The following is a 23,505-nucleotide window of genomic DNA, read 5'->3' as shown; positions in this document are numbered from 1 at the left end:
GGAGGAGGATGCCGTGGTCGGTGGAGGAGGATGCCGTGGTCGGTGGAGGAGGCTGCCGTGGTCGGTGGAGGAGGCTGCCGTGGTCGGTGGAGGAGGATGCCGTGGTCGGTGGAGGAGGATGCCGTGGTCGGTGGAGGAGGATGCCGTGGTCGGTGGAGGAGGATGCCGTGGTCGGTGGAGGAGGATGCCGTGGTCGGTGGAGGAGGATGCCGTGGTCGGTGGAGGAGGATGCCGTGGTCGGTGGAGGAGGGTGCCGTGGTCGGTGGAGGAGGGTGCCGTGGTCGGTGGAGGAGGGTGCCGTGGTCGGTGGAGGAGGGTGCCGTGGTCGGTGGAGGAGGGTGCCGTGGTCGGTGGAGGAGGGTGCCGTGGTCGGTGGAGGAGGGTGCCGTGGTCGGTGGAGGAGGGTGCCGTGGTCGGTGGAGGAGGGTGCCGTGGTCGGTGGAGGAGGGTGCCGTGGTCGGTGGAGGAGGGTGCCGTGGTGGAGGTGGAGGAGGGTGCCGTGGTGGAGGTGGAGGAGGGTGCCGTGGTGGAGGTGGAGGAGGGTGCCGTGGTGGAGGTGGAGGAGGGTGCCGTGGTGGAGGTGGAGGAGGGTGCCGTGGTGGAGGTGGAGGAGGGTGCCGTGGTGGAGGTGGAGGAGGGTGCCGTGGTGGAGGTGGAGGAGGGTGCCGTGGTGGAGGTGGAGGAGGGTGCCGTGGTGGAGGTGGAGGAGGGTGCCGTGGTGGAGGTGGAGGAGGGTGCCGTGGTGGAGGTGGAGGAGGGTGCCGTGGTGGAGGTGGAGGAGGGTGCCGTGGTGGAGGTGGAGGAGGGTGCCGTGGTCGGTGGAGGAGGGTGCCGTGGTCGGTGGAGGAGGGTGCCGTGGTCGGTGGAGGAGGGTGCCGTGGTCGGTGGAGGAGGGTGCCGTGGTGGAGGTGGAGGAGGGTGCCGTGGTGGAGGTGGAGGAGGGTGCCGTGGTGGAGGTGGAGGAGGGTGCCGTGGTGGAGGTGGAGGAGGGTGCCGTGGTGGAGGTGGAGGAGGGTGCCGTGGTGGAGGTGGAGGAGGGTGCCGTGGTGGAGGTGGAGGAGGGTGCCGTGGTGGAGGTGGAGGAGGGTGCCGTGGTGGAGGTGGAGGAGGGTGCCGTGGTGGAGGTGGAGGAGGGTGCCGTGGTGGAGGTGGAGGAGGGTGCCGTGGTGGAGGTGGAGGAGGGTGCCGTGGTGGAGGTGGAGGAGGGTGCCGTGGTGGAGGTGGAGGAGGGTGCCGTGGTGGAGGTGGAGGAGGGTGCCGTGGTGGAGGTGGAGGAGGGTGCCGTGGTGGAGGTGGAGGAGGGTGCCGTGGTGGAGGTGGAGGAGGGTGCCGTGGTGGAGGTGGAGGAGGGTGCCGTGGTGGAGGTGGAGGAGGGTGCCGTGGTGGAGGTGGAGGAGGGTGCCGTGGTGGAGGTGGAGGAGGGTGCCGTGGTGGAGGTGGAGGAGGGTGCCGTGGTGGAGGTGGAGGAGGGTGCCGTGGTGGAGGTGGAGGAGGGTGCCGTGGTGGAGGTGGAGGAGGGTGCCGTGGTGGAGGTGGAGGAGGGTGCCGTGGTGGAGGTGGAGGAGGGTGCCGTGGTGGAGGTGGAGGAGGGTGCCGTGGTGGAGGTGGAGGAGGGTGCCGTGGTGGAGGTGGAGGAGGGTGCCGTGGTGGAGGTGGAGGAGGGTGCCGTGGTGGAGGTGGAGGAGGGTGCCGTGGTGGAGGAGGGTGCCGTGGTGGAGGAGGGTGCCGTGGTGGAGGAGGGTGCCGTGGTGGAGGAGGGTGCCGTGGTGGAGGTGGAGGAGGGTGCCGTGGTGGAGGTGGAGGAGGGTGCCGTGGTGGAGGTGGAGGAGGGTGCCGTGGTGGAGGTGGAGGAGGGTGCCGTGGTGGAGGTGGAGGAGGGTGCCGTGGTGGAGGTGGAGGAGGGTGCCGTGGTGGAGGTGGAGGAGGGTGCCGTGGTGGAGGTGGAGGAGGGTGCCGTGGTGGAGGTGGAGGAGGGTTCCGTGGTGGAGGAGGAGGAGGGTTCCGTGGTGGAGGAGGAGGAGGGTTCCGTGGTGGAGGAGGAGGAGGGTGCCGTGGTGGGGGAGGAGGAAGAGGATGCCGTGGTGGGGGAGGAGGAAGAGGATGCCGTGGTGGAGGAGGAGGAGGCTGCGGATGCCGTGGTGGAGGAGGAGGAGGATGCTGTGGTGGAGGAGGAGGAGGATGCTGTGGTGGAGGAGGAGGAGGATGCTGTGGTGGAGGCGGAGGAGGATGCTGTGGTGGAGGCGGAGGAGGAGGATGCTGTGGTGGAGGCGGAGGAGGAGGATGCTGTGGTGGAGGCGGAGGAGGAGGATGCTGTGGTGGAGGAGGATGCTGTGGTGGAGGAGGATGCTGTGGTGGAGGAGGAGGGGGGGGAGGATGCTGTGGTGGAGGAGGAGGAGGAGGATGCTGTGGTGGAGGAGGAGGAGGAGGATGCTGTGGTGGAGGAGGAGGAGGAGGAGGATGCTGTGGTGGAGGAGGAGGATGCTGTGGTGGAGGAGGAGGATGCTGTGGTGGAGGAGGAGGATGCTGTGGAGGAGGATGTGGTGCTTGTGGTTTTGGAGGAGGAGGATGCTGTGGTGGATGATTATGATTACGCATGATGAAGAGGATGAAAGAGGCTGTTATAGTGCTGAAGATTGATGGCGTCTTGGTGAACATGACAAGGTAGTCATTGATGACGCTGAGTAAACATAAAGGACAATAGTTTGTGCAAAGCACAGATTGCATTTTTAAGTTGCACGAAGAGACCTAAAACGTCACTTGGCTAACTCATTCATGTAGAACAGTCTCACACAAGATAATGCAGTTTAACAGAAAAGGTTTATCCACTATACGTTTTATTTTGTGTCACGATTGCTCTGGCAGAGCCCGATTTTAGAGCTTGCCGTGTTCGTCACAGTTTATCTGATGGCTTTTGGAAAGTCGATTCGAGGCTCCTGGAAGAGCTCCTTTGAGGTGCTTTAAGAACGACGTCAGAAGGTATCAGTAGCTCCATGACTTTTAAGGAAGGACCTTGACAGACAATGAACAAATCAATACGATATGTGATTTGAACTCTGCGTCCCAGAGTCATGAATTGTGTGCTCAGAATGGAAACCATAAACAGAACAACTTCGCTGAACTTCTTGAGATTAAAAATAAATTGTTGAATGAGGATTTGTAACAGTTTTCCTGCAAGGTGAGTTTCGGAACTTGCCGGAAAATGCTTGTTTTATCTTTGCGAACTTCTCCCCCAGACTCGGACCCTCGAGTGCTGGAAATTCAGGAAGTGCAGCAGCCCACGTACATTGCTCTGAGCTACATATGCAGGTATTTGTGAATGCTGCTGATATCACAGGTGGAGTGGGTGCATGTAGTGGGAAAAGGAACGGGTGAAGGAGTGGATGAATAGTGATGGTTCGATCATTTGCTCCGAGTCTGGGGGGTTGGTGTTTCGAACCTGACCCAGGCCAAGTCATACCACAGATTTAAAAAAAAAAGGTACATCATGCTTCCTTGCTTGATGCTCAAAAACGATGGAGCAAGGACAAACAACCATAGGGCGGCAACCATTGGACATGTTTGATGGACATGGTGGCCTCCTCCTGCATTGAACTTTCTCATGAGCGAACTCGTATTATAATTAATTTCCAAAAAAAAGAAAATATATTTGATGCCATAATGCTCATGGAGGAGCTGCAACACAGATTGAAGCACATGCATGCAGACAAATACATGGACCAACTTTAACTTGAGTTCAGACAGCCACGGCTGATGATCTTGGGGGAAGACTTAACTTCCCTGGACACACTGGGTACTGGGGATGCCATCTTGGTGATGTCACTTCTCACTCTGCACTCAGCAGGTTAGTCAAGAAGGAATTTCCTTCTCCCCATGGACGCCAAACTATGGCGTGTATCCACGCTCTACGCTTTAAAACTGAGCCTCGAGCAAGGAAGCAGCACTATTTTAAAAATCTTTGACATGATTAGGCCAGAGTCAGAATCAAACTGTGTATGTGTGCGCACACATGCTTGATTGTTATCTCCAAATGTGGGTTTCAGAAATTGAAAGGGAGCCCTCCAATGTCTTGAAGTACCCACCTCTGCTTTGTTAAGGGATGTTGATTCATGGACCAAGATGTGTTTTCTTGTTCTCAGTTTCGTTCTGATGGCTCTTTTTAGTATCATCACCGAGCATGGACAGGTTGTGACTGTAGTTACTTTGTAGTACTTAATATTCCCAGGGATGGCTTTTAAGATATCTGTGAGGTTATTTTCTTCATTGCCGTTGCTCCCATTAACCTCGGTGCCAAAGTCGGTTTCTTCACCTTCCAAGATCTTTTGAGATCTTAATATTTGGTCATTTTCTTGATGTCTGTGTTGCTTTGGCCAAAATGGCTGGGTACTGACTACTGATACCTCCATTGGTAATGCTGTCTCTTCTTTTTTGTGGCCAAGTACTATATCCGGTCCCAATGGTTCATTTTCTATGTTCACACTTGATGGGATCATCAGGTCGAACGTCAGCAATACTTCCTTGTTTGCAATTATCGATTTTGGTTCATGTTTCCATAGGTTTTCTGGAACTGGAATATTTCGATTTTTGCAGATGTGGCAGTAGATTACTCTACATACTTTGTTGTGCCTTTGTGTGTATAGCTGTTCTGACTTTTTTTTTTCCCATTCCGATAAGAGGTGACTTGTGCCTGCTGTTTATAGATCACAGAATCGACACTTGTCCGACCGACAGTCGGACAAGTGTCGTGACTCTGTTCCGCCATTGTTAAAGAAGAAGGATGCGTTGTTTTCGTGTCCTTGGGCGAAGATCGCCCCCAATGATGTAGAGAAACACAGAGCAGCTGATCAGTGTCCAACCGTGTTCCTTCAATGGATTGAATTCTGTCTGCGTGGCGATGCTCAGGAGGAACTCTATATACAAATGTGACATCCAGGTTGCCGAAAACAGTCGGCAAAAACAAGTCAAGGCAATTGTTCTTGTCTGAGTATCCATGACGCCAAAATGCGGGAAAAATCAAGCCAGGACAGTTGTCTGATGAAGCACGAACGTGGCAATATGTTAGCTTGGCTTTACAGGGCTTTCAGAAAGTATTCACACCCCTCGACTTTTTTCACATTTTGCTGTATTACAGCCTGAATTTAAAATTGATTAAATTGAGATTATTTTTTTTTGTCACTGGTCACATAATGGTAGAGTTCATGGTAGAGTTTCTGCTCTGACATGCACTGTCAACTCTGGGACTGTTGAGGCACAATTTGGTGTACATAAACCAAGTCATGTGCACTCATTGAATACTTATAAAATTTAATATAACCAAGAAAAATGCTCATTCTGTTACAATAGCAATATATCGTGTAATCAACTCACGCAGCACAAGGACCCCGGGCCGACAAATATTCTGTCTGATCGCACTGTTTTTGCCTCTTTTATATGATGTACATCGATGTTTTAATTTGTTTATGGTAACAAATCTGTGTTATTCATATTATTATATGCTAATCTGTATTTTTAACAAAGACCTCGTGAGTAGTGAGGTCACTTTACCAAAGCCTCTTGCCTTGTTCTTGTGTATCCCTGAATCCAGACCTTGATGGTGTCCCTCAACTCTCACCTTTGCATACAGTGCACATTCCGTTAAAAAATGCGTTAAAGGTTCCTGCACTTTGGGAAAGCAAATTGTCGTTCATCTTAGGGATGTGGAGGACAGACATATTCGGCAAGTGTTATATTTACGGTGTAGCCTTTGGGGAAAAGCTGTCTAGAACAGTGTATGCATATGTGTATTGTCGCATCCGCCGTGTCGTGAACACCTTAGGATGAGGGGAAAGCTGAATGTCATTAACTCCGAGCCGTATACCCAAACTTGGTGGGATTATTTTGGCACGCGCGGGAAGGAACCGAACGAAGCCTTACATCAATGAGAAGCATACGGGGGTTATCCGATACCCACAACACAGAAACGAAACAAGACGAAGAATGAAATTCACCAATAATGGGTTTAATGGCAGTAAATGCAAAGACTACAAAGAGAAATCGGAGATTGCAAACCCTCGCCAGGATGTATTTTCAGTTTTTAAGGCTTGTGTTTAAACAAATATGGCGGCCGAACCACGTGACTGATGACGTCATCATTAATTGTGTCTAAACTACTTTATTCCTAGATTATGCTCAAGAAATTTCATCTTGATTGGATGAAGTTTTGTACTTGTCGAATTATGACGTCATAATGGAGGCACCTATGACATCATCATTAACATATTTTATTCCCCATGGAGAGTTCTTTACAATGAACCATGTCTCAATTTTTTCTATTCAGCGCTTTCGGAGATACAGAGGTGCAACGTTTTTCGGTTTTTCCAAGATGGCGTCTGAACCCCGTGACCTATGACGTCCTAGTTATCATTTAAAAAAATTCTGCAGGTGGAGTTGCACCTATGGTGAAAACTTTCTGTCAATCAGACCAACGTTTGCAGAGAAAATCATATTTATTCTGTGCGGACAAACAAATTGACAGACAGACAAACAAAACAACGGACTCAAATGCAATACCCTCTCCTCTGGCGAGGGTAATAATAATAAACTAGAACGACACTCTTCGACATCACGACATCGACTGATATGCCTCCGCCCACATTATTACATCATTATAATATTTGTATCAAGTTGTATCAAGTATCAATTTGTATCAAGTATTTGTATCAACATGATCTCTCTGACTCTCTTGAAAATCCTCTCTATCTCTTTGCTGACGACTCTACTCTCTGTCGCTCCATTCCTCATCCCTCAGATCGGCAGTCTGCAGCCCCCTCACTCTGCAGACCTGGACAAAATCACAGACTGGTCAAACAAGTGGAACATGTCTTTCAATCCTGACAAATCTCACACTCTTACAATGTCTCTCCGAAAGGACCGACTGGACAACCCTCCCATCTACTTTCTCAACAATCCTCTCCAAGAAGTTCTGTCGCTCAAGCTTTTGGGTCTCACTATCTGCCATGATCTTTCTTGGGAAAACCACATTTCCAAGCTGGCCTCCAAAGCCAGTCGCCGACTGGGCATCCTCCGTCGTGCGAAGTCCTTCCTTGGCACACCTGAGCTCCTCACCACATACAAGGCTTTCATCCGCAGCTCAATGGAATACTGTTCCCCCCTCTGGGCTGGTGCTCCTGCCTCACACCTTGCTCGGCTTCACGCTGTTGAGGCCAAAGCTTTCAGAATCATTGGAATCTCCTGCGACGTAGTCAACACCGAGGGCCTTTCACTCACTCACCGCAGGCAGGTTGGTGGTCTTTCTGTCTTCTACCGACTCCTCTCCGGCCTTGCTCCCCCAGCTCTCTCTGTGCTCTGTCCCCCCAATATTCCTTCAGGTCGCACAAGATCTGCCTGCAACCCTCTTATGGTTAAACTGCCAAAGTCTAGGCTCTCTGCTCACCTTCACTCTTTCATTCCCCTTTTCTCCCGCCTCTGGAACAAACTCCCCCACTCCCTTCAATCCCACTCCTCCCTCCAGGTCTTTAAAACAGCTGTTCACCACCATCTCTTATCTTCCCCCATCGAAAACCTTGATCTTTTCTACCCCCGGTAATTCACCCCAGAGTCCTTGCAGTGTTCATATGTTTTATTCCTCTCCCACCTCCCCCCAAGTCCTCCCGATGTCCCTGCTCTCAAATGTTGTGTTTGTGTCCTTCCCCCTCTTCCCCCTCTCTTTTGTGTCCTTCCCCCTCTCTCCCCATCTTGTCTGCCGCTCCCCTTGTTTTTTGTGTTTTGTGTGTCGGTTTGTCTTTTTGTGTGATTAATGTTAGCTCTCTCACGAGCCTCGATCTTGTATACAAAACAAAACAAAACAAAACAAACAAACAAACAAACAAACAACAACAAAAAAAAAAAAAAAAGTTTGATTTAAAGCCATTCAGCTGTGCTCAAGTTAGAATTTTTTTACCTGCCCTTTTGACCTATTGACCCCAAAATTTAATCAGTTCATGTTTACATCATTATACATACCTGTATCAAGTTTTAATTTAAATCCCTTTAGCTGTTCACAAGTTCTCACATTTTTATCTGACATGGCCTGTGACCTTTGGCCTTTGAACTCAGGACCCCCAAAATCTAATCAGTTAATCTTTACATCATTATACATACCTGCACCAAGTTTGAATTGGATCCCTTTAGCCATTCTCAAGTTATAGACCTATTACAGACTTTGACCTTTAACCTTTGACCTCTTGAACTCAAAATCGAATCAGTTAATCTTTACATCATTATACATACCTGTACCAAGTTTGAATTTCATAACTTCAGCCGTTCTCAGGTTATAGACCCATTACAGATTTGACCTTTGACCCAAAAATCGAATAAGTTAATCTTTACAACATTATACATACCCGTACTAAGTTTGAATTGGATCACTTCAGCCGTTCTCAAGTTAGAGACCTATTACAGACTTTGACCTTTGACTTATTGACCCCAAAATCGAATCTGTTCATCTTTACACCATTCTACATGAGTGTACCAAATTTGGTCAGAATCCCATCACTGGTTCACAAGTTATCGAGGTAACTATTTTTACCCAACATGACCTTTGACCTCGTGACCCCAAAATCTAATCAGTTCATCTTTACCTCATTATATGTACCTGTGTCAAGTTTGACTAAGATCCCTTTAGCCATTCTCAAGTTATCACGGTAACGAAAACCTATCACGGACGGACGGACGGATGGACAGACAGCCGGACAGACATCCTGAAAATATAATGACTTCGTCGGCGGAGGCATAAAAATCACAGGGGGGCAATTACACACTGGGGGTTATTAATCTTAAGCCCTATAACTAATTAACACAAAAGCCACGCCCTTTATGGCGACATGCAAACACCCTCACAGTTTACCCTGTTTATGTACATCGAGGTTCCTATTCGCGACACGGTCCATGCTAATTTACACAATCCTGACTTCACAAAGGTATTTCTTCCCTACCCCCACAAACGTAACAGTATGTATGTCCCTCACAAACGTACACCAATCAGAACTGAGGAACTGGTCACACAACAGGGGTGATGTGATGATTGCTTCTGTGATGTCATTACAGCGTACGACGGCTGACTCCACACACCACCATTTTGATTTCTATGCCATTCAGGCCGAATATATCGTCGAACCTGTCAAATATCACAATCGCCATGCTCTACCTTTACGCTTTTCATTCAGTGTGAAGCACAAACAAACCGATTGTTAAAATGACCATCAAATATCGAAAGCATCGGCGTTACGGGTCTTCCAACGACACAGTACTTATAGGCCTTAGGCTTCATGCCTTCATGCCTCACCTTCAGGCCACTTCAGACAAATTAGTCCTGGATTTTTAATTCAGTAGTATTGTTTTCGTCAAAGTAACAATAACGTTAATAATAATAATATGGTCAATATAATTGTAACACTGCAATCCCTTTGTCGTGACTGCAAAGTTGCTGGATTGAAGCGGTGTATGCTTCATGGATGACTCTGAGAAGCGGTATACACTAATTTTCACAGGAGTTAGGAATTGGCCTCAGTTTATTAATGCAGTAACATTGTCTTCGTAATAATAATAATAACGTTAATAATAATAACAACATAGTTGTTAAAATGACCATCAAATAAATGTCCTTGTGTTTTATACTTCTCCCACCCCTCCCCCCCCCCTTCCCACGCCTCCTCCCCCCAAGCCCTCCCACAGATCTCCCGATGTCCCTGCTCTCAAATGTTGTGTTTGTATGCTTCCCCTTCTCTCCCCATCTTGTCTACCTCTACCCTTATTATATATTTTGTGTGTCTGTTTGATTTTTTTTTTGTGTGTGTGATAAATGTTAGCTCTATCATGAGCCTTGATCCTGTATACAAAAAAAAAAAAAGAATAATAGTTAATATAATCATACCACTGCAATCCCTTTGTCGTGACAGCAATGTTACTGGATTGAAGCGGTGTATGGTTGGTTCATTATTGACTCGAAACATATAGAATAAACCAGTATCTCAATGCAATCTCCATCTCCATGGTGACAGACAGCTTAGAGACTTGGAGTACTTCCAAATAATTGATATTTACATTATTTACTAACTGGTATCCCCACCCAGGTCACACCATCCTCCAACTAAAGTATCATACAAGCCTGGCTACGCCACTGTTAGACTTTCGGTCTTGTTTTAGTTACAATATCCCATAGAAAATTAAGAATTGTGGTAATGAGTGTCACTTTCTGTTGTGGGGAAAAATTACATGACCAGGCTGAGAATCTGAAGTTCCAATGTGCAAGAAGCATCATGGTGTGACATGCCAACCTGTGAAGAAAACCTCAGGCTACCTCCTTCTCTTGCACTTGCTGAAACACAACCACAACAATGCATAGTCCACATTTGCCAAGGATGCAAGCAACCTGGAATTTGAACATTGCAAAAATAATCCAGCCACAGGTAGACATGAGATTGAAAAATAATTGCCTGCACGTGGACAATTAACTGCACACTATGCCGTGTGGTGCTGCTATTATTGAATATACCGTTGCATTTTAATCTACTCCATTTAAATCTCCACACTTGGGTATCTACTGGTAGAGTGAAATGTTGATAAACGTAAGCCCTATAAAACGCCCTTTTCCACAAGGCATCCAGGAGATGGCGGTCTGTCTCAAACCAAGCCAGTTGTTTCCCTTTTTTGTGGATAAGTAGCAATGTTCTCGTAGCTCGATCTTGTACCGTTTTTAGTCTTCATCGTCTTCCAATATTTGTGGAGGTGTTTTTAATTGTTGATTTAAAATGCGAATTGTGTAGAAATGACCAATTCTCTACTGTTGAGCTTGCACCTCTCTGCCACAAAGACACTGCTGTTGATCGACTTTGAATGTGAGCGTATAAAGTCGGGTAATCAACATCACGACCGGCCACCACCAGCTCCCTAGCACCATGCCTCCATATTTAGCAGTTGTCTGATGCACCAGAGGTTCTCATGGAACTGGTTCCATTGATGATTACGGGTGGGTGATTTACAAGCTGTTTCCACAGGGCTTTGTTTGGCCCCAGCTGCTCGGGTTGCCCTCTCCACACCTGAACACTCAAGTTTGTTAGAAACGTTGGCTTCTGCCTGGCGTATCTCTCATCCGAGTGCGTATTGTTATGTCGGTGGGGTAGAGTGATGTATAGATTCAGGTAGATCTGCATAGGTAGGTGCTCCGATGATCGTGGGTAGAAAGAACCATTTTGATGTACATAAGTCGGGGACCTGTGTAGACCGTGTAGACCTTTCCACACCCAAACACTCGTTTATTGGAAACGTTGGCTTCTGCCTGGCGTATCTCTCATCCGAGTGCGTATATTCCAGGTTCATGACTGAAGCTGCACGGCGTGAGCACGAGCTGACGAGGAAACGCAACCAGGCGAAGCTTGCACTCACCATTCCAAGTGTGCGTCAGTCCTGTAATGCTTCACAGCAACGACAAAACAGCGTCAGCCTAACGCCTCCGGTCACCCCTCCGATTACACCGGCCTCCTCGTTCCGCAGCAACACTCCGACAGGTGAGTGCGCTGAAAGACGGCAATGGCCTTGCGCTCGCAGTCATTCCATTTCTTCTTTGCTTGTTTGCCAGAAATGTTTTTTTGTTTGTTTTTTTTGTATACAAGATCGAGGCTCATGTCAGAGCTAACATCAATCACAAAAAAAAAGCGACACACAAAACATAAGATAAAGGGAGCGGGAGAACATTGGGAGAGAGGGAAGCACACAAGTACAACAGCAGAGAACACGGACATCGGGAGATCTGTAGGAGGGAGAGGGCTTGGGGGGAGGAGGCATGTGAATGTTTACCTTGTTGTTTGAGAATCTGCACTGAACTTTCGGAAGTAACCTCTTTTTAATCTTCAATAATTTGACCACTTAATCACATGTCAGTGCGGATGGAGGTTTTATTTACGATGATAGTCATTCATGAGTATGTTTGAGCCCCTTTCCGTTTCATTTTCTAGGTTGGTCATTGTGAGGTCAAAAGGTCAGATAAACTTGGTAACTACTCGTACACACGACACAGCCTGGAATTTTGATCAAAACTGAGGACTAACCTCCTGCATTGAATATGTATGAAGCCCATTTCCAACATTTCTATAATTCAAGTGGGTATTTTACTCTTTAAGTGGTCAAAGAGAATGCCATCCTATTTTTAGCTTATCTGGAATTTGAATTCAAGATAAGATATCGTCATCATGCACCGTCAGTCCTTCCGTCCGTCTCCTATTTCGGCTTTTCCAGCCGAACCGCTTGGTCAATCAGGCTGAAATTTGGCAGCAAGGTTCCGCTCCAGACTGGTAACGGGGATTGTAAAGCTCGTTCCAGTCACGTGACCGGAAGTGTGTCAAAATGGTGGACTTGGTAAATTCCTTCACAAATCTTTTTCTCCAGACCACCAGTCAAAATGCTACCAAATTTAGGTTAAACATTAGGCGTGGGTGGGGATGGTAAATTGCGGAGGTCACGCCGATCACGTGACTGGAAGTGTGTCAAAATGGCCGACTTCGTCAATGTTTGGGGAAAATCACGTAAATTCCTTCAAAAATCTTCTTCTCCAGATCCATCACTCAGAATGCTACCAAATTTGGATTACAACATTATGCCTAGGCCCAGGCAAGATACAGGTCCAGTGGTCCTATTTTTAGATATCCAGGCCTGAAAGGTGTGGTATCATGGGGCAGTGCTTCGCACCATTGGCCTGCCACAGTATTTTAATTATTAGAGGAAAATAACGAGCATCGCTGTGATTTATTAATTTGAAACTACTATTGTATTCTCGCTTATCAAGAACAACAACTCATGTCTAAACAGCCTGGATCAGGAAGTTTGTGGCATTCTTTCCAGCATCGAGCCATTAAGGGCCTCTGCTCCTCAAGACAGGCGCAAATTTTTCACTTGACAAATTAAAGTTCGGAAATTCTATTTCTCACTTGATTGCTTATGGGAACCGTTTTAAATATGTTATTTTACTGCTTTGTAATCTTTAATGACATATTTGAGAGATTGTTTTGAAAAATATTGTTTGTAATCTCCTTTTTTTGGCTCAATGGTTTTTTCAATGGATTTTCTTTCATAATAAAACTTCTAAATAATTAATATCATTGTTTGAAACATTTAAATCAATATCAGATTGAATCTGCTCATTTGGTGGAAAAAAAAGTGTTGTTTTTTAAAAACTCACCCTTCCAATAGATTACTGGTAATCAAATTCTAAATACACATCGACAAAGGAAAATTTGGTTTGGTGAGCCTTGAGGATCGAGCAAACTCGAAAATGTTCTGCGAAATAATGCTAATGATTAAAAAAAAAAGCATTGAGAAGTACTGCCACAAGGCCTAGTTTTATTATTACATGCTTCCACTTGCATTGCTTCCCCAATATGCTGACGTCGGAGTTCTTGCTGGTGACTTTGCTGTTGTCTCTGCACTGCTTATTTAACGGCATGCTTGAACCCAGCCAAAAAAATAAATAAATAAATAATTGTCCAACCATTAAGCATACACATGTAATTACTAAAACAAATGCAGAACACATAAGACGTCCCAGATGTTTTGACCTGGGTGGGAGAATAGGCTGGGAGGTTGGAGGCGGAAGGAGAGTTTATTGTTTCTTGGTGATTCAGACCTTCCTTTTAAATTCCAATGTTCCATTCTAATACGGAACTATTCAGCTTCTCTTGTGTACAACTTCCTAATTGGACTTTCTCCTAATTAGGCAGTTAGCAATATTGTCCATGCACGACATCGGTCTTGTTGTTGTTTTTTCCCGATGCTTTGTACAACAAGAGCAATGTTTGGCCCACTCGAGATGTCTTGTGCCCCGATTCCAATTTAAAACGGATTTTTTAAATCACCACGCTCTCTCATTTATTGTTTTCGGTCGTTGTTAACGGAAACGCATGCAGTAATGCGGCTTATTAGCAACGCTTTTCTAATGACCCGACGGCTTTTCATTTCCCTAAGTGGATCATCAAACGAGGGTAACTTTGATCTTTATTGATGATGCATTTCATTGGGGGCATAATACCAAATCTTCTGCCAAAACCAATGATTGTTGGAGTAACATGAACTAGAACGGCACTCGGTAGAGAGCACACCTCTGCCAGGTGAACCGTTTACGTTTTGTATCCCAGAGTAGACCAGAAAATCGCAATACAGTATCGCATTTAATCAAAATCATCTGTCCACAACTTTTTGAGATATCCTGCTTTGTATCGTTTTTGGCCCTATCTCGCAATGGTGAAGAATCACTTTAAAAATTCTACTAGCCGGATCTGGATCTTCACCAAAATTGAATCGATTCTTCCTTGTCACACACACAACCTGTCCACCAAGTTTCGTCCAAATCCATCCATAACTTTTTGAGATATCCTGCTATGTATCGTTTTTGTCCCTATCTCACAATGGTGAAGAATCACTTTAAAAATTCTAGTAGCCGGATCCGAATCCGGATCTTCACCACAGTCTAATCATTTTGTCCTTGTCACATACGCTACATCTCCACCAAATTTCGTCCGAATCCGTCCACAACTTTTTGAGATATCTTGTTCACAAACAAACGGACAAACAAACAGACAGACAGACAAGGGTGAAAACATAACCTCCTTCCACCTTTGGTGGCGGAGGTAATTACAGTAATCTCCAAATAATTACTCCTTAATATACTGGCGGAGGTAACTAGTCTTGCTCATGAACATTACCTCCCATCAGTCTATCAGCGGACAGGTAGAACCTTTTTGGGAGGTTTGTTTTTTTCTTTTTTGCAATGTGTGATTACACGATCACACAATTTTGTGTGATTGATGTTCGCTCTTTCACGAGCCTCGATCTTGTATGCAAAAAAAAACAAACTCTTGAAACATCTGTTTCTCCTTGCTTTCCAATGTGGTTGGCATCCCTCAATCAACATTTTGTTGATTTCATCCATTGTTGCTGTGACAGCTGTGGGACCATGGTGGTTGTGGTGCTGGTAATAAGGTGGTGCAAGCTATGCAGAAAGGGTGTGTGCATGCGGATGTGCTGTTTTACTGTAATGCTTTGCAGTGCAGTGGTGTAACCACAGTGTGCATTGGTGAGATTCTTCAACCGTGCTGATACGCGTGTGATGTGTGGCGATGGGGAGGTGAAATCGTGATGTTTCAGGCCTCAAAGGTTTTGCTCACGGAATGAATGCACCGAATTAAGAGGGTCGTTTGGCCATGCACGGTGTTTGTATTTCTCCACTCGTTTGCCTGTTTGGACTGTTGAGGACACTTGTACTTTGCATTTCTGCTTTCATGGGGCCACTAAAGGGAGCGAGAACTGAAGCATTTTGAATTTGCATGGACACTGCACCAACAGTCATACACAACTTCAACAAACTTTTAACGAGATGAAATCTCCAGATAGCTAAGATTACAGAACCCACTCGAGTTGGCAAAGTCCGTCCACTTTTTAATTTCTTTAATTATTGCAGGGATTATTTTCACTGCTGTGTTTGAGTTTTGAGTGACATTGAATCCGATGCAAAGTTGATCATGTTATTTTAAAAGCATACTTTTATATTTGCCTGTGGTATTTTCATTGATTATGTTGCTCGCACTGCCATTAATAATTGCTGCCTTTAATGGACTCTTTTTTTAGGTACGTAATTGGGGATATGGAAGGTGGAATTTGGGAAGGTGTTGAGAACTCCGCTATGGGAAAAGGAAGGGTTTGGGAAGGGGAAGGGGGTTAAGTTGAGATTAGATAAATTGAAAAGTGGGGGAGGTAGGAGTGAAGGAAGGGATAGAGAGGTTGGTAAAATTAATTTGGGTGGATTTCCCGACGTGAGAGCTCCTTTCAAAAGTAGTGTAGAGTGTCAAAAAGAGTGTTTGTCAATACGTGACTTTCGAAATGACGTATGAATGCTAAATGAGGCATTTGCACATGTGCGGTGTGTGTGTGTTTACACTGTTAGCTCTGCTCGCCGGGAACTTTTCACCTGCCGATGCAAGCACAAAATCTCTAATTCAAATAATCTTTTGAACATAATTTTCAGCATTTGGACAAAAGTGTGCCAATTTAATAAGGGTTAACCATAATTGTTCTGTTTCTAAATGCAAATCAGACTCACGAATATATAGGAATAAGAGAAATGTCTGCATGAGAGGAGTCGGGTTCGTAACATTTCTTTTATTACGTCATTTCAAAAGTCTCGTATTATTTCAATGTTTAGTATTCGGAAAAGGATTTTTAGCATTATGGTATAGGATAACGATTATTTGAAATCGTTAGGATTTTTTTTTTTGTATTGGGATAAGCATTTTTAGTTACCATCATCACACTCGGTAACCTCAGCAGTCTGACCATTAAGATTTAGCCACTATGGTCATTTTTATGGTTTATTTGTGCATCTCGGTTGTTGTGCCTTTGCTAAACAGGAAGTGAGTTTGACGATGAGGAAGTTGATTGTGAGGAGTCGGATAGCGATGAGTCATGGACCATGGAGAGCGCCATTAGTTCGGAGACGATTTTGAGCGGGATGTGTATGAATGGTGATGATGAGAAGCCATTTGCCTGCCCAGTACCTGGCTGCAAGAAGCGCTACAAGGTAAGAGATCAATGCTATTTGGCTAAAGTGATGAACAAACACAGAAATTGACTTCAAGTAAGATGAAACATGAGAAGTGGAGACCAAATTATTGAGCCTGCATGGAAAAGGGACTTCAAGAGATGAACAAGTGATTGCTTGTATTATACAAGAGTTCACAACAAAGTTTTGAACATAAACAAGGAAATGGTGAAATAAAAATCTGAAATCTGACGTCTATAATTGGAATGACAAATGCTACAATTCCCACTCCAATGATGTTTGCCAAGGTGGTTCTCCAATGACAAATACCTTTCCTCCATCCTTTTGATTCCCCCTTCAAACTAATTTATAAAGCAAAGTACAAATACAGTAAACCCCTTAAATATAGCAGGGGTTACGCTCCTGGGAAATGCCGTGATATTCAAAACCGCAGTAGATAAAACCAAAGGCCGATGGGTAGGGTGCATCAAACGCCCCATGATTTTCAAAAAGTTGTTGTATTTTAATGTCTATTCCCTCAAATGTTACACTTGTTGGTAGAAGTATGTATGCAAAAAATAGATGAAATCAGAGGTGGTCCTGGGTGGCCACCGGCCACTTTTATATATTTAGGGCCATTTAGGGCCACAGCTAAACTACTTTACAAGATAATGTAAAATTAACTACAAGATAATGTAAAATTAACCATTATACCTATATACAAAAGTAAAGTCCTACTTTTACTAAATGCCTAATATCAAACAGTTAAAACAACCTTACATGTCAATGTAAAATTAACCAAAATCGTTCTTCATATTACAAAGTTGTAGTACAGTGTTGTAGTATTGTACTTTCATTGATTAAAAGTTTGAAAATGTATTAAGCACAACGCCAATGTCACTACTCCAACTTTGCTCGTTTCCGCAAATTTGGCCTCGCTTTGCGGTCACATTCAACCACTTGAAGAAGATTTTGGAAGTGGTCTTCTCTTCTTGCAGTTGAGACAAAATCAGTTGCGAGCTTTACTGCTCTCTCCGCAGGGTCATTCACAACATTAAGCCCATCCACAATGGACTTGGCTGCCTTGAAGTGCTCATTGTTCTGCCAAGTGTCAACATCCTCTGTTAGGAAGGTCATATCTAGGTGAAGAAGGTTTACTGTAAACCACGAGTCCTCGTTCACAAGATCAGCCAGGGTTGTCGCTTCTGTAATTTTTGGAAATGACGGTTTGCCATATCCAGAACCGTAGCGGTGTTTTGGAGTGCTTGGCATTTCATCTGGTTGTATGGCCAGTAACACATCTGCAAGGGCACGACGATCCTTTTGAGGAATTGCATTGCTGAACAGTGCCAAAACAACCAGTTCTGGGGTTAAATACCACAAATGTCTATCAAAGGCTTTCACAGCGCTGACTGAAATGGTTGAGTTGACAGCTTTATAGTTGAGCAGAGTCTTGTAAAAGCACAAATCAAACCATGGGGCATTTGAAGCAGACTGACATATGAGCCACCAATCACAATAAATATAAACAACAAAAACAACAAACTCCTTCAGTTTTTTCTGTTGATGTTGTGTTGTTACAGTTCCTCGAGGTAGTAGAGAAATTTGCTCTTCAAGTAGGCATATTTTGATGGAATAAAGAATCTTTGACATCCACCTTGCTTTATGCATGGCCCCTGGTCTGTGGAGTGTTCCTTGTTTTGTGACATCATCATCGAGGACTACCTGGCAGAGTTGTGCCATTTCCTTGTAGTCTTCCCTACAGTATGAAGCGCTTGTGCGGATTGTGCTTAAAACCTTGTTTTTGCAGGATAAAAGCAGCTGTTGTGCATAGTCATTGTACATGGAAATGTCAATTTTGGTTAAACTTTCATTCTTTGCATGCGATATGCGTTCCCAATTCTTCTGGAATTTTTGGAACAAAGATACTTCTGGAGACTTTGATGCCTCAATTTTGAGAACGTCAAACACATGATCCAGGATTACCTCTCCAACATGATGGCGACATGCACACCACAGAAGAGCACGGTCCAGTTTTGATTGAATGGTAACACAGGCAGCTGTAACGTGTCCAGTGTTTGATGCTGTTGTGTCAAAACATAAGTTGACAACTGATTGTTTGCACTTCCATGAATGTAGATACGTGTAAGTGTGCTCGGCAATGATGTCACCTGATGACCTATCACTTCCAGGAGGATATCTAGCCACCCCCAGTAGCTTTACATCAGTGGCATTCCCAACCAACACTGGCAATCTTTCTTCCTTGACATTCTTGTTTGTGAGCGTTGGTATCTGCTTGCCATCCCAGTGAAGTGTTGCAGCTGTTGGGGCGATCCAATTTTCTTGAATATCTTTGGCGATAGCACTTGTTATTGATCGTCGAGCCTTATCAGCAGTTGAGTACGACTTGGCCACACGACGTGGATCACCTCCTGCCTCTTGAATTACAGCTTTGGTGAGCGCAACCTGTTGAACAGGAGTTATGTTTAGTCGAGTAGCAACAGACACAACTGAATGTCTTTTCAGAATATCATGAGGAATAAAGGCAGATGTACCTGCATATGTTGATCTGTGGTGACTACGCTTCCTTTGAAACTCTGGAATCGCCTCTTCTTCAGTTTCTTCCAAGCTATCTGCAGAGTCACTATCATCAGAGCATACAGAACTAATTGTCATCTCTTGTACACTGGATGATTCATGACGTTCTCGTCTTGAAGCTTCCGCTAAGAGGCGTTTTTCTTTTCTATGATCTTTATCAACTTTCTTCTTGTCAACACCACCAAATGAGGCTACTCTGTCAGATTTCATTGACTCTAAAAATACTCTATCTTCCTCATTCTTAATGTTTGTCATTGCATCTTTTGTCCATACACCAAAGGTCTTATCAAGACGTTCATTCATGGTTTGCAACTTAGCCAAAGTGCTTGGAGATTCTCGGCGAGAAACAGGTATTTGACGCAATTTGTTATTGTCATTAAGAAGGTCAAGTATTAGTTTGCAGCATTGATGGTCTGAAAGCATAGGAATATTTGCTTTAGTGTAGAATTTTTTCAGCTGGATAAGGACGATGCTGGCAGATTTCCATTTCAGTGGCTGAGTTTGTTTGCCTTCACATATTTCTTTCTGGATGTACCACATCACGCATCGAAGAACCTGCCGGCAAGTTGGGAGGCGGACTCCTGTCAATGTACCATCTGCTTCTGTAAAAGCATTGCCAAGACCAAAAATGGCACTTGCTAATCTGGTCTTCTTATCTGCCATCTGAAAGAAAATAAAGGATATTATTAGACTACTAGTATGGGACCCACGATTAGACCTCCGATTTCATTCATGTAAAAATACAAACTAATTATAATCAAACCATCGTTTTTTGCATAAAATTGTTATATTTGTATTCCTCTCATCAAGACCTTCAATTTGATACCACACATGACTAGGTTTGGGTGTAAAATAACAAAATCAAACATTTTTACATAGTGCGGCCCCGAAAATGGCCCTAAATATATAAAAGTGGCCGGTGGCCACCCAGGACCACCTCTGATTTCATTTATTTTTTGCATACATACTTCTACCAACAAGTGTAACATTTGAGAGAATAGACATTAAAATCCAAGAACCTAAGGGCGTTTGATGCACCCTACCGATGGGGAAAAGAGGGTTAGGTTCCTGGGCTTCGAGAAAATATAGAGGAATGTGGGTGGCAGCCAAAAATAACCACATCACAATTGAAACGAACGTACTCGGTAGAGCGCATACCTCCTCCAGCCTGAACAGTTTACATTTTGTATCCCACTGATGGGCCAGATCTGGATCTGCACCTGAAACAAAATATAATGGCCTTATTCATGGCACCTACAGTTGTGGCCAAAAGTATCGGCACCATTGCACTTTTTTCAAATAACTCACAATTTTCTCGAAAAATAAGTTGAAATTGACCAAGTATTTGGTCTCCACAATTCCTTATTTCACTGTTAATATTACACAATCTTTGTTTTGGATTCAGAACTTAATGCCTTCTAAATCAGAAAATAAAAAGAAATGGCATTGACAAAATTATTGACACCCTAGACTTAATATTTGGTAGCACAGCCTTTGGACAAAATAACTGCAGTCAAGCACTTCCTATAGCCATGAATGAGCTTCCAACACCTCTCCCCTGGAAGTTTGGCCCTCTTCGTGTGCAAACTTCTCCAGTTCTCCCAGATTTGAAGGGTACCTTCTCCCAACTGCTGTTTTCAGATCTCCCCACAGGTGTTCAATGGGATTTAGATCTGGACTCGTTGCTGGCCACTTCAGAACAGTTCAGCGTTTTGTCTTGAACCATTCCTGGGTGTTTTTTTAAGTGTGTTTGGGGTCATTGTCCTGCTGCAAGACCCATGACCTTTGACGGAGACCCAGCTTTCTGACACTGGGTTGAGCATTGCGCTCCAAAATGCCTTGGTAATCTCCTGATTTCATGATGCCATGCACACATTCAAGGCACCCAGTGCCAGAGGCAGCACAGCAACCCCAAAACATCAATGAACCTCCTCCATGTTTGACTGTAGGGAAGGTGTTCGTTTCTTTGGAGGCTTCATTTTGTTTTCTGTAAACATAGATTTTTTTTTTTTGTATACAAGATCGAGGCTCGTGAAAGAGCTAACATAAATCACAAAAAGTCAAACCGACACAAAAAACACAATAAGGGGAGCGTTGACAAGATGGGGAGAGAGGGGGAAGGACACAAATGCAACATTTGAGAGCAGGGACATCAAGAGAAATGTGGGAGGGAGAGGGCTTGGGGGGAGGTGGGAGAGGTATAAAACATATGGACACTGCAAGGACTTCCAGGAAAGAAGCTGGAATTTCAAAAAAGTGTATCTGGGGTGAATTAGCAGGGGTAGAAAAGATCAAGGTTTTGAATGGGGGAAGACGAGAGATGGTGGTGAACCGCTGTTTTAAAGACCTGGAGGGAGGAGTGGGATTGAAGGGAGTGGGGGAGTTTGTTCCAGAGGCGGGAGAAAAGGGGAATGAAAGAGTGAAGGTGAGCAATGAGCCAAGATTTTGGCAGTTTAACCATAAGAGGGTTGCTGGCAGATCTTGTGTGACCTGTCGGAATATTTGGGGGGACAGAGCACAGAGAGAGCTGGGGGAGCAAGGCCGGAGAGGAGTCGGTAGAAGACAGAAAGACCACCAACCTGCCTGCGGTGAGTGAGTGAGAGGCCCTTGGAGTTAGCTTCATCGCAGGAGATTCCAATGATGCTGAAAGCTTTGGTTTCAACAGCGTGAAGCCGAGCTAGGTGTGAGACAGGAGCACTGGCCCAGAGGGGGGAAACAGTATTCCATTGAGCTGCGGATGAAAGCCTTGTATGTGGCGAGGAGCTCAGGTGTGCCAAGGAAGGACTTCGCACGACGGAGGATGCCCAGTCGGCAACTGGCTTTGGAGGCCAGCTTGGAAATGTGGTTTTCCCAAGAAAGATCATGGCAGATAGTGAGACCCAAAAGCTTAAGCGACAACTTCTTGGAGAGGATTGTTGAGAAAGTAGATGGGAGGGTTTTCCAGTCGGTCTTTTCGGAGAGACATAGTAAGAGTGTGAGATTTGTCAGGATTGAAAGTTTAGGGATATTTTCCTCCAGTCGTATGTAATAGATGAACCAAAAATTCAATGTCAGAAGAGAGTCACACATTTTAATTCCCGAGGAGGACAACACTTTCTGTCTACAAGGAAATATACAGCAAGAAACAATAACCTTTATCAAACCATTTCAAAAATTACATTGCAAGATTCACAGAAGGTCCCAAGTGAAATCCTGGTACAGTAGGGATGCACAAAGAAAACATCATAAGGATACAGTAGCATGCACAGTATACAGTCAACATCACAGAAGGTCCCAAGTGAAATCCTGGTACAGTAGAGATGCACAAAGAAATGTCATACCAAACACCAGCATGCATAGAATACAGTTAACATACAGTGTAAACATACAGAATCGACCAGCCAAGTAAAACATCCTAAGTACAGCATTACAAACCTAGTGAAAATCCTAAAGTACAACAACCCAACATCTTACAATTCCAGTGCTAATCCTGATAACTGGACATCAGTTCTGTTTCTTATACAATTTCATGTGGGAGGAGCAAGTGGAGCGGGGAGGAGCGAAGAGAGGGGAGGAGAGCAGTAGGATTGGTTGGGCAAAGTTTGGGTGGGAGGGAGCAAGGATCGGGGGATACAATGTGATTGGTCGAGTGAAATCTTGAGATGAGGGTACTCCCCGCTGAGAGCAGATCTGCATTTTAAAATTCTTTAATGAGAAGAATGTGTTGGTCCAGACTCTTCGGCGCCGAGACTCTATCAATCATAACGTTGCGTTCACGTTATTATAACTTTGCAGCAACGTTATTATAACGCCAGTGCAGGGACATTAACTTATGGTTTAATATTTAGACATCAATAAAACCAGGCATACAATTAGTGCTGTTAGCTAGATTCAAAATCCCGTCTCGGAACCGTCTCGATAAATTTTCAATTTTCATAACGGGATCTCGGATCGGCTCGGTTCCTGACAAAGTAATACATATTTAAAAAAATAAATAATAAGGCTTCAAAAATAATGGAATTTCATTACAATATCTATCTATAATTCCAGTAATCTCTGTACGTCTGTACGTCTGTTTGTCTGTGACCGCTGTTTCTCGACAACCACGGGTCCGATATACTTTTAACTTGCCAGGTATATTGCTGGGGACCCGAGGATGTGCCTTTTCAAGGTTTCATATTAATCGGACAATTACTTACCGAGCTATGTCCAAAAAACGATTCAACCAATCAGAGAGCAGCGAACGATCGCGTGTGCCGAACGTGGAGGACACACTCTGCCTCGGATGGCACATTTGAGAGCGTATTCATTTATTTCACGTTTGCAAACTATGTTGGCGTTAAACTATGTTTTAAAACTAATAAAACCGA

At 44.9% G+C, this 23,505-nt stretch overlaps 1 protein-coding gene across 2 annotated transcripts in view; it reads left to right on the top strand.

Annotated features, from left to right (window-relative positions):
- Positions 1-23,505, top strand: part of JAZF1 (JAZF zinc finger 1) — a 53,376-nt gene that overhangs the window by 3,892 nt on the left and 25,979 nt on the right. For both annotated transcript variants that reach the window (XM_068131869.2, XM_068131870.2), the window contains exons 2-4: positions 3,234-3,306; positions 11,347-11,540; positions 16,428-16,597. In XM_068131869.2, the coding sequence (XP_067987970.1) occupies positions 3,234-3,306; positions 11,347-11,540; positions 16,428-16,597 (437 nt within the window). The remainder of the gene's footprint in view (positions 1-3,233; positions 3,307-11,346; positions 11,541-16,427; positions 16,598-23,505) is intronic.

This window comes from Myxine glutinosa, chromosome 12, assembly GCF_964187855.1.
Source record: "Myxine glutinosa chromosome 12, kmMyxGlut1.1, whole genome shotgun sequence".
NCBI lineage: Eukaryota > Metazoa > Chordata > Myxini > Myxiniformes > Myxinidae > Myxine > Myxine glutinosa.
Note: the sequence above shows the minus strand (reverse complement) of the source record. Positions and strands in the feature narration are given on the sequence as shown.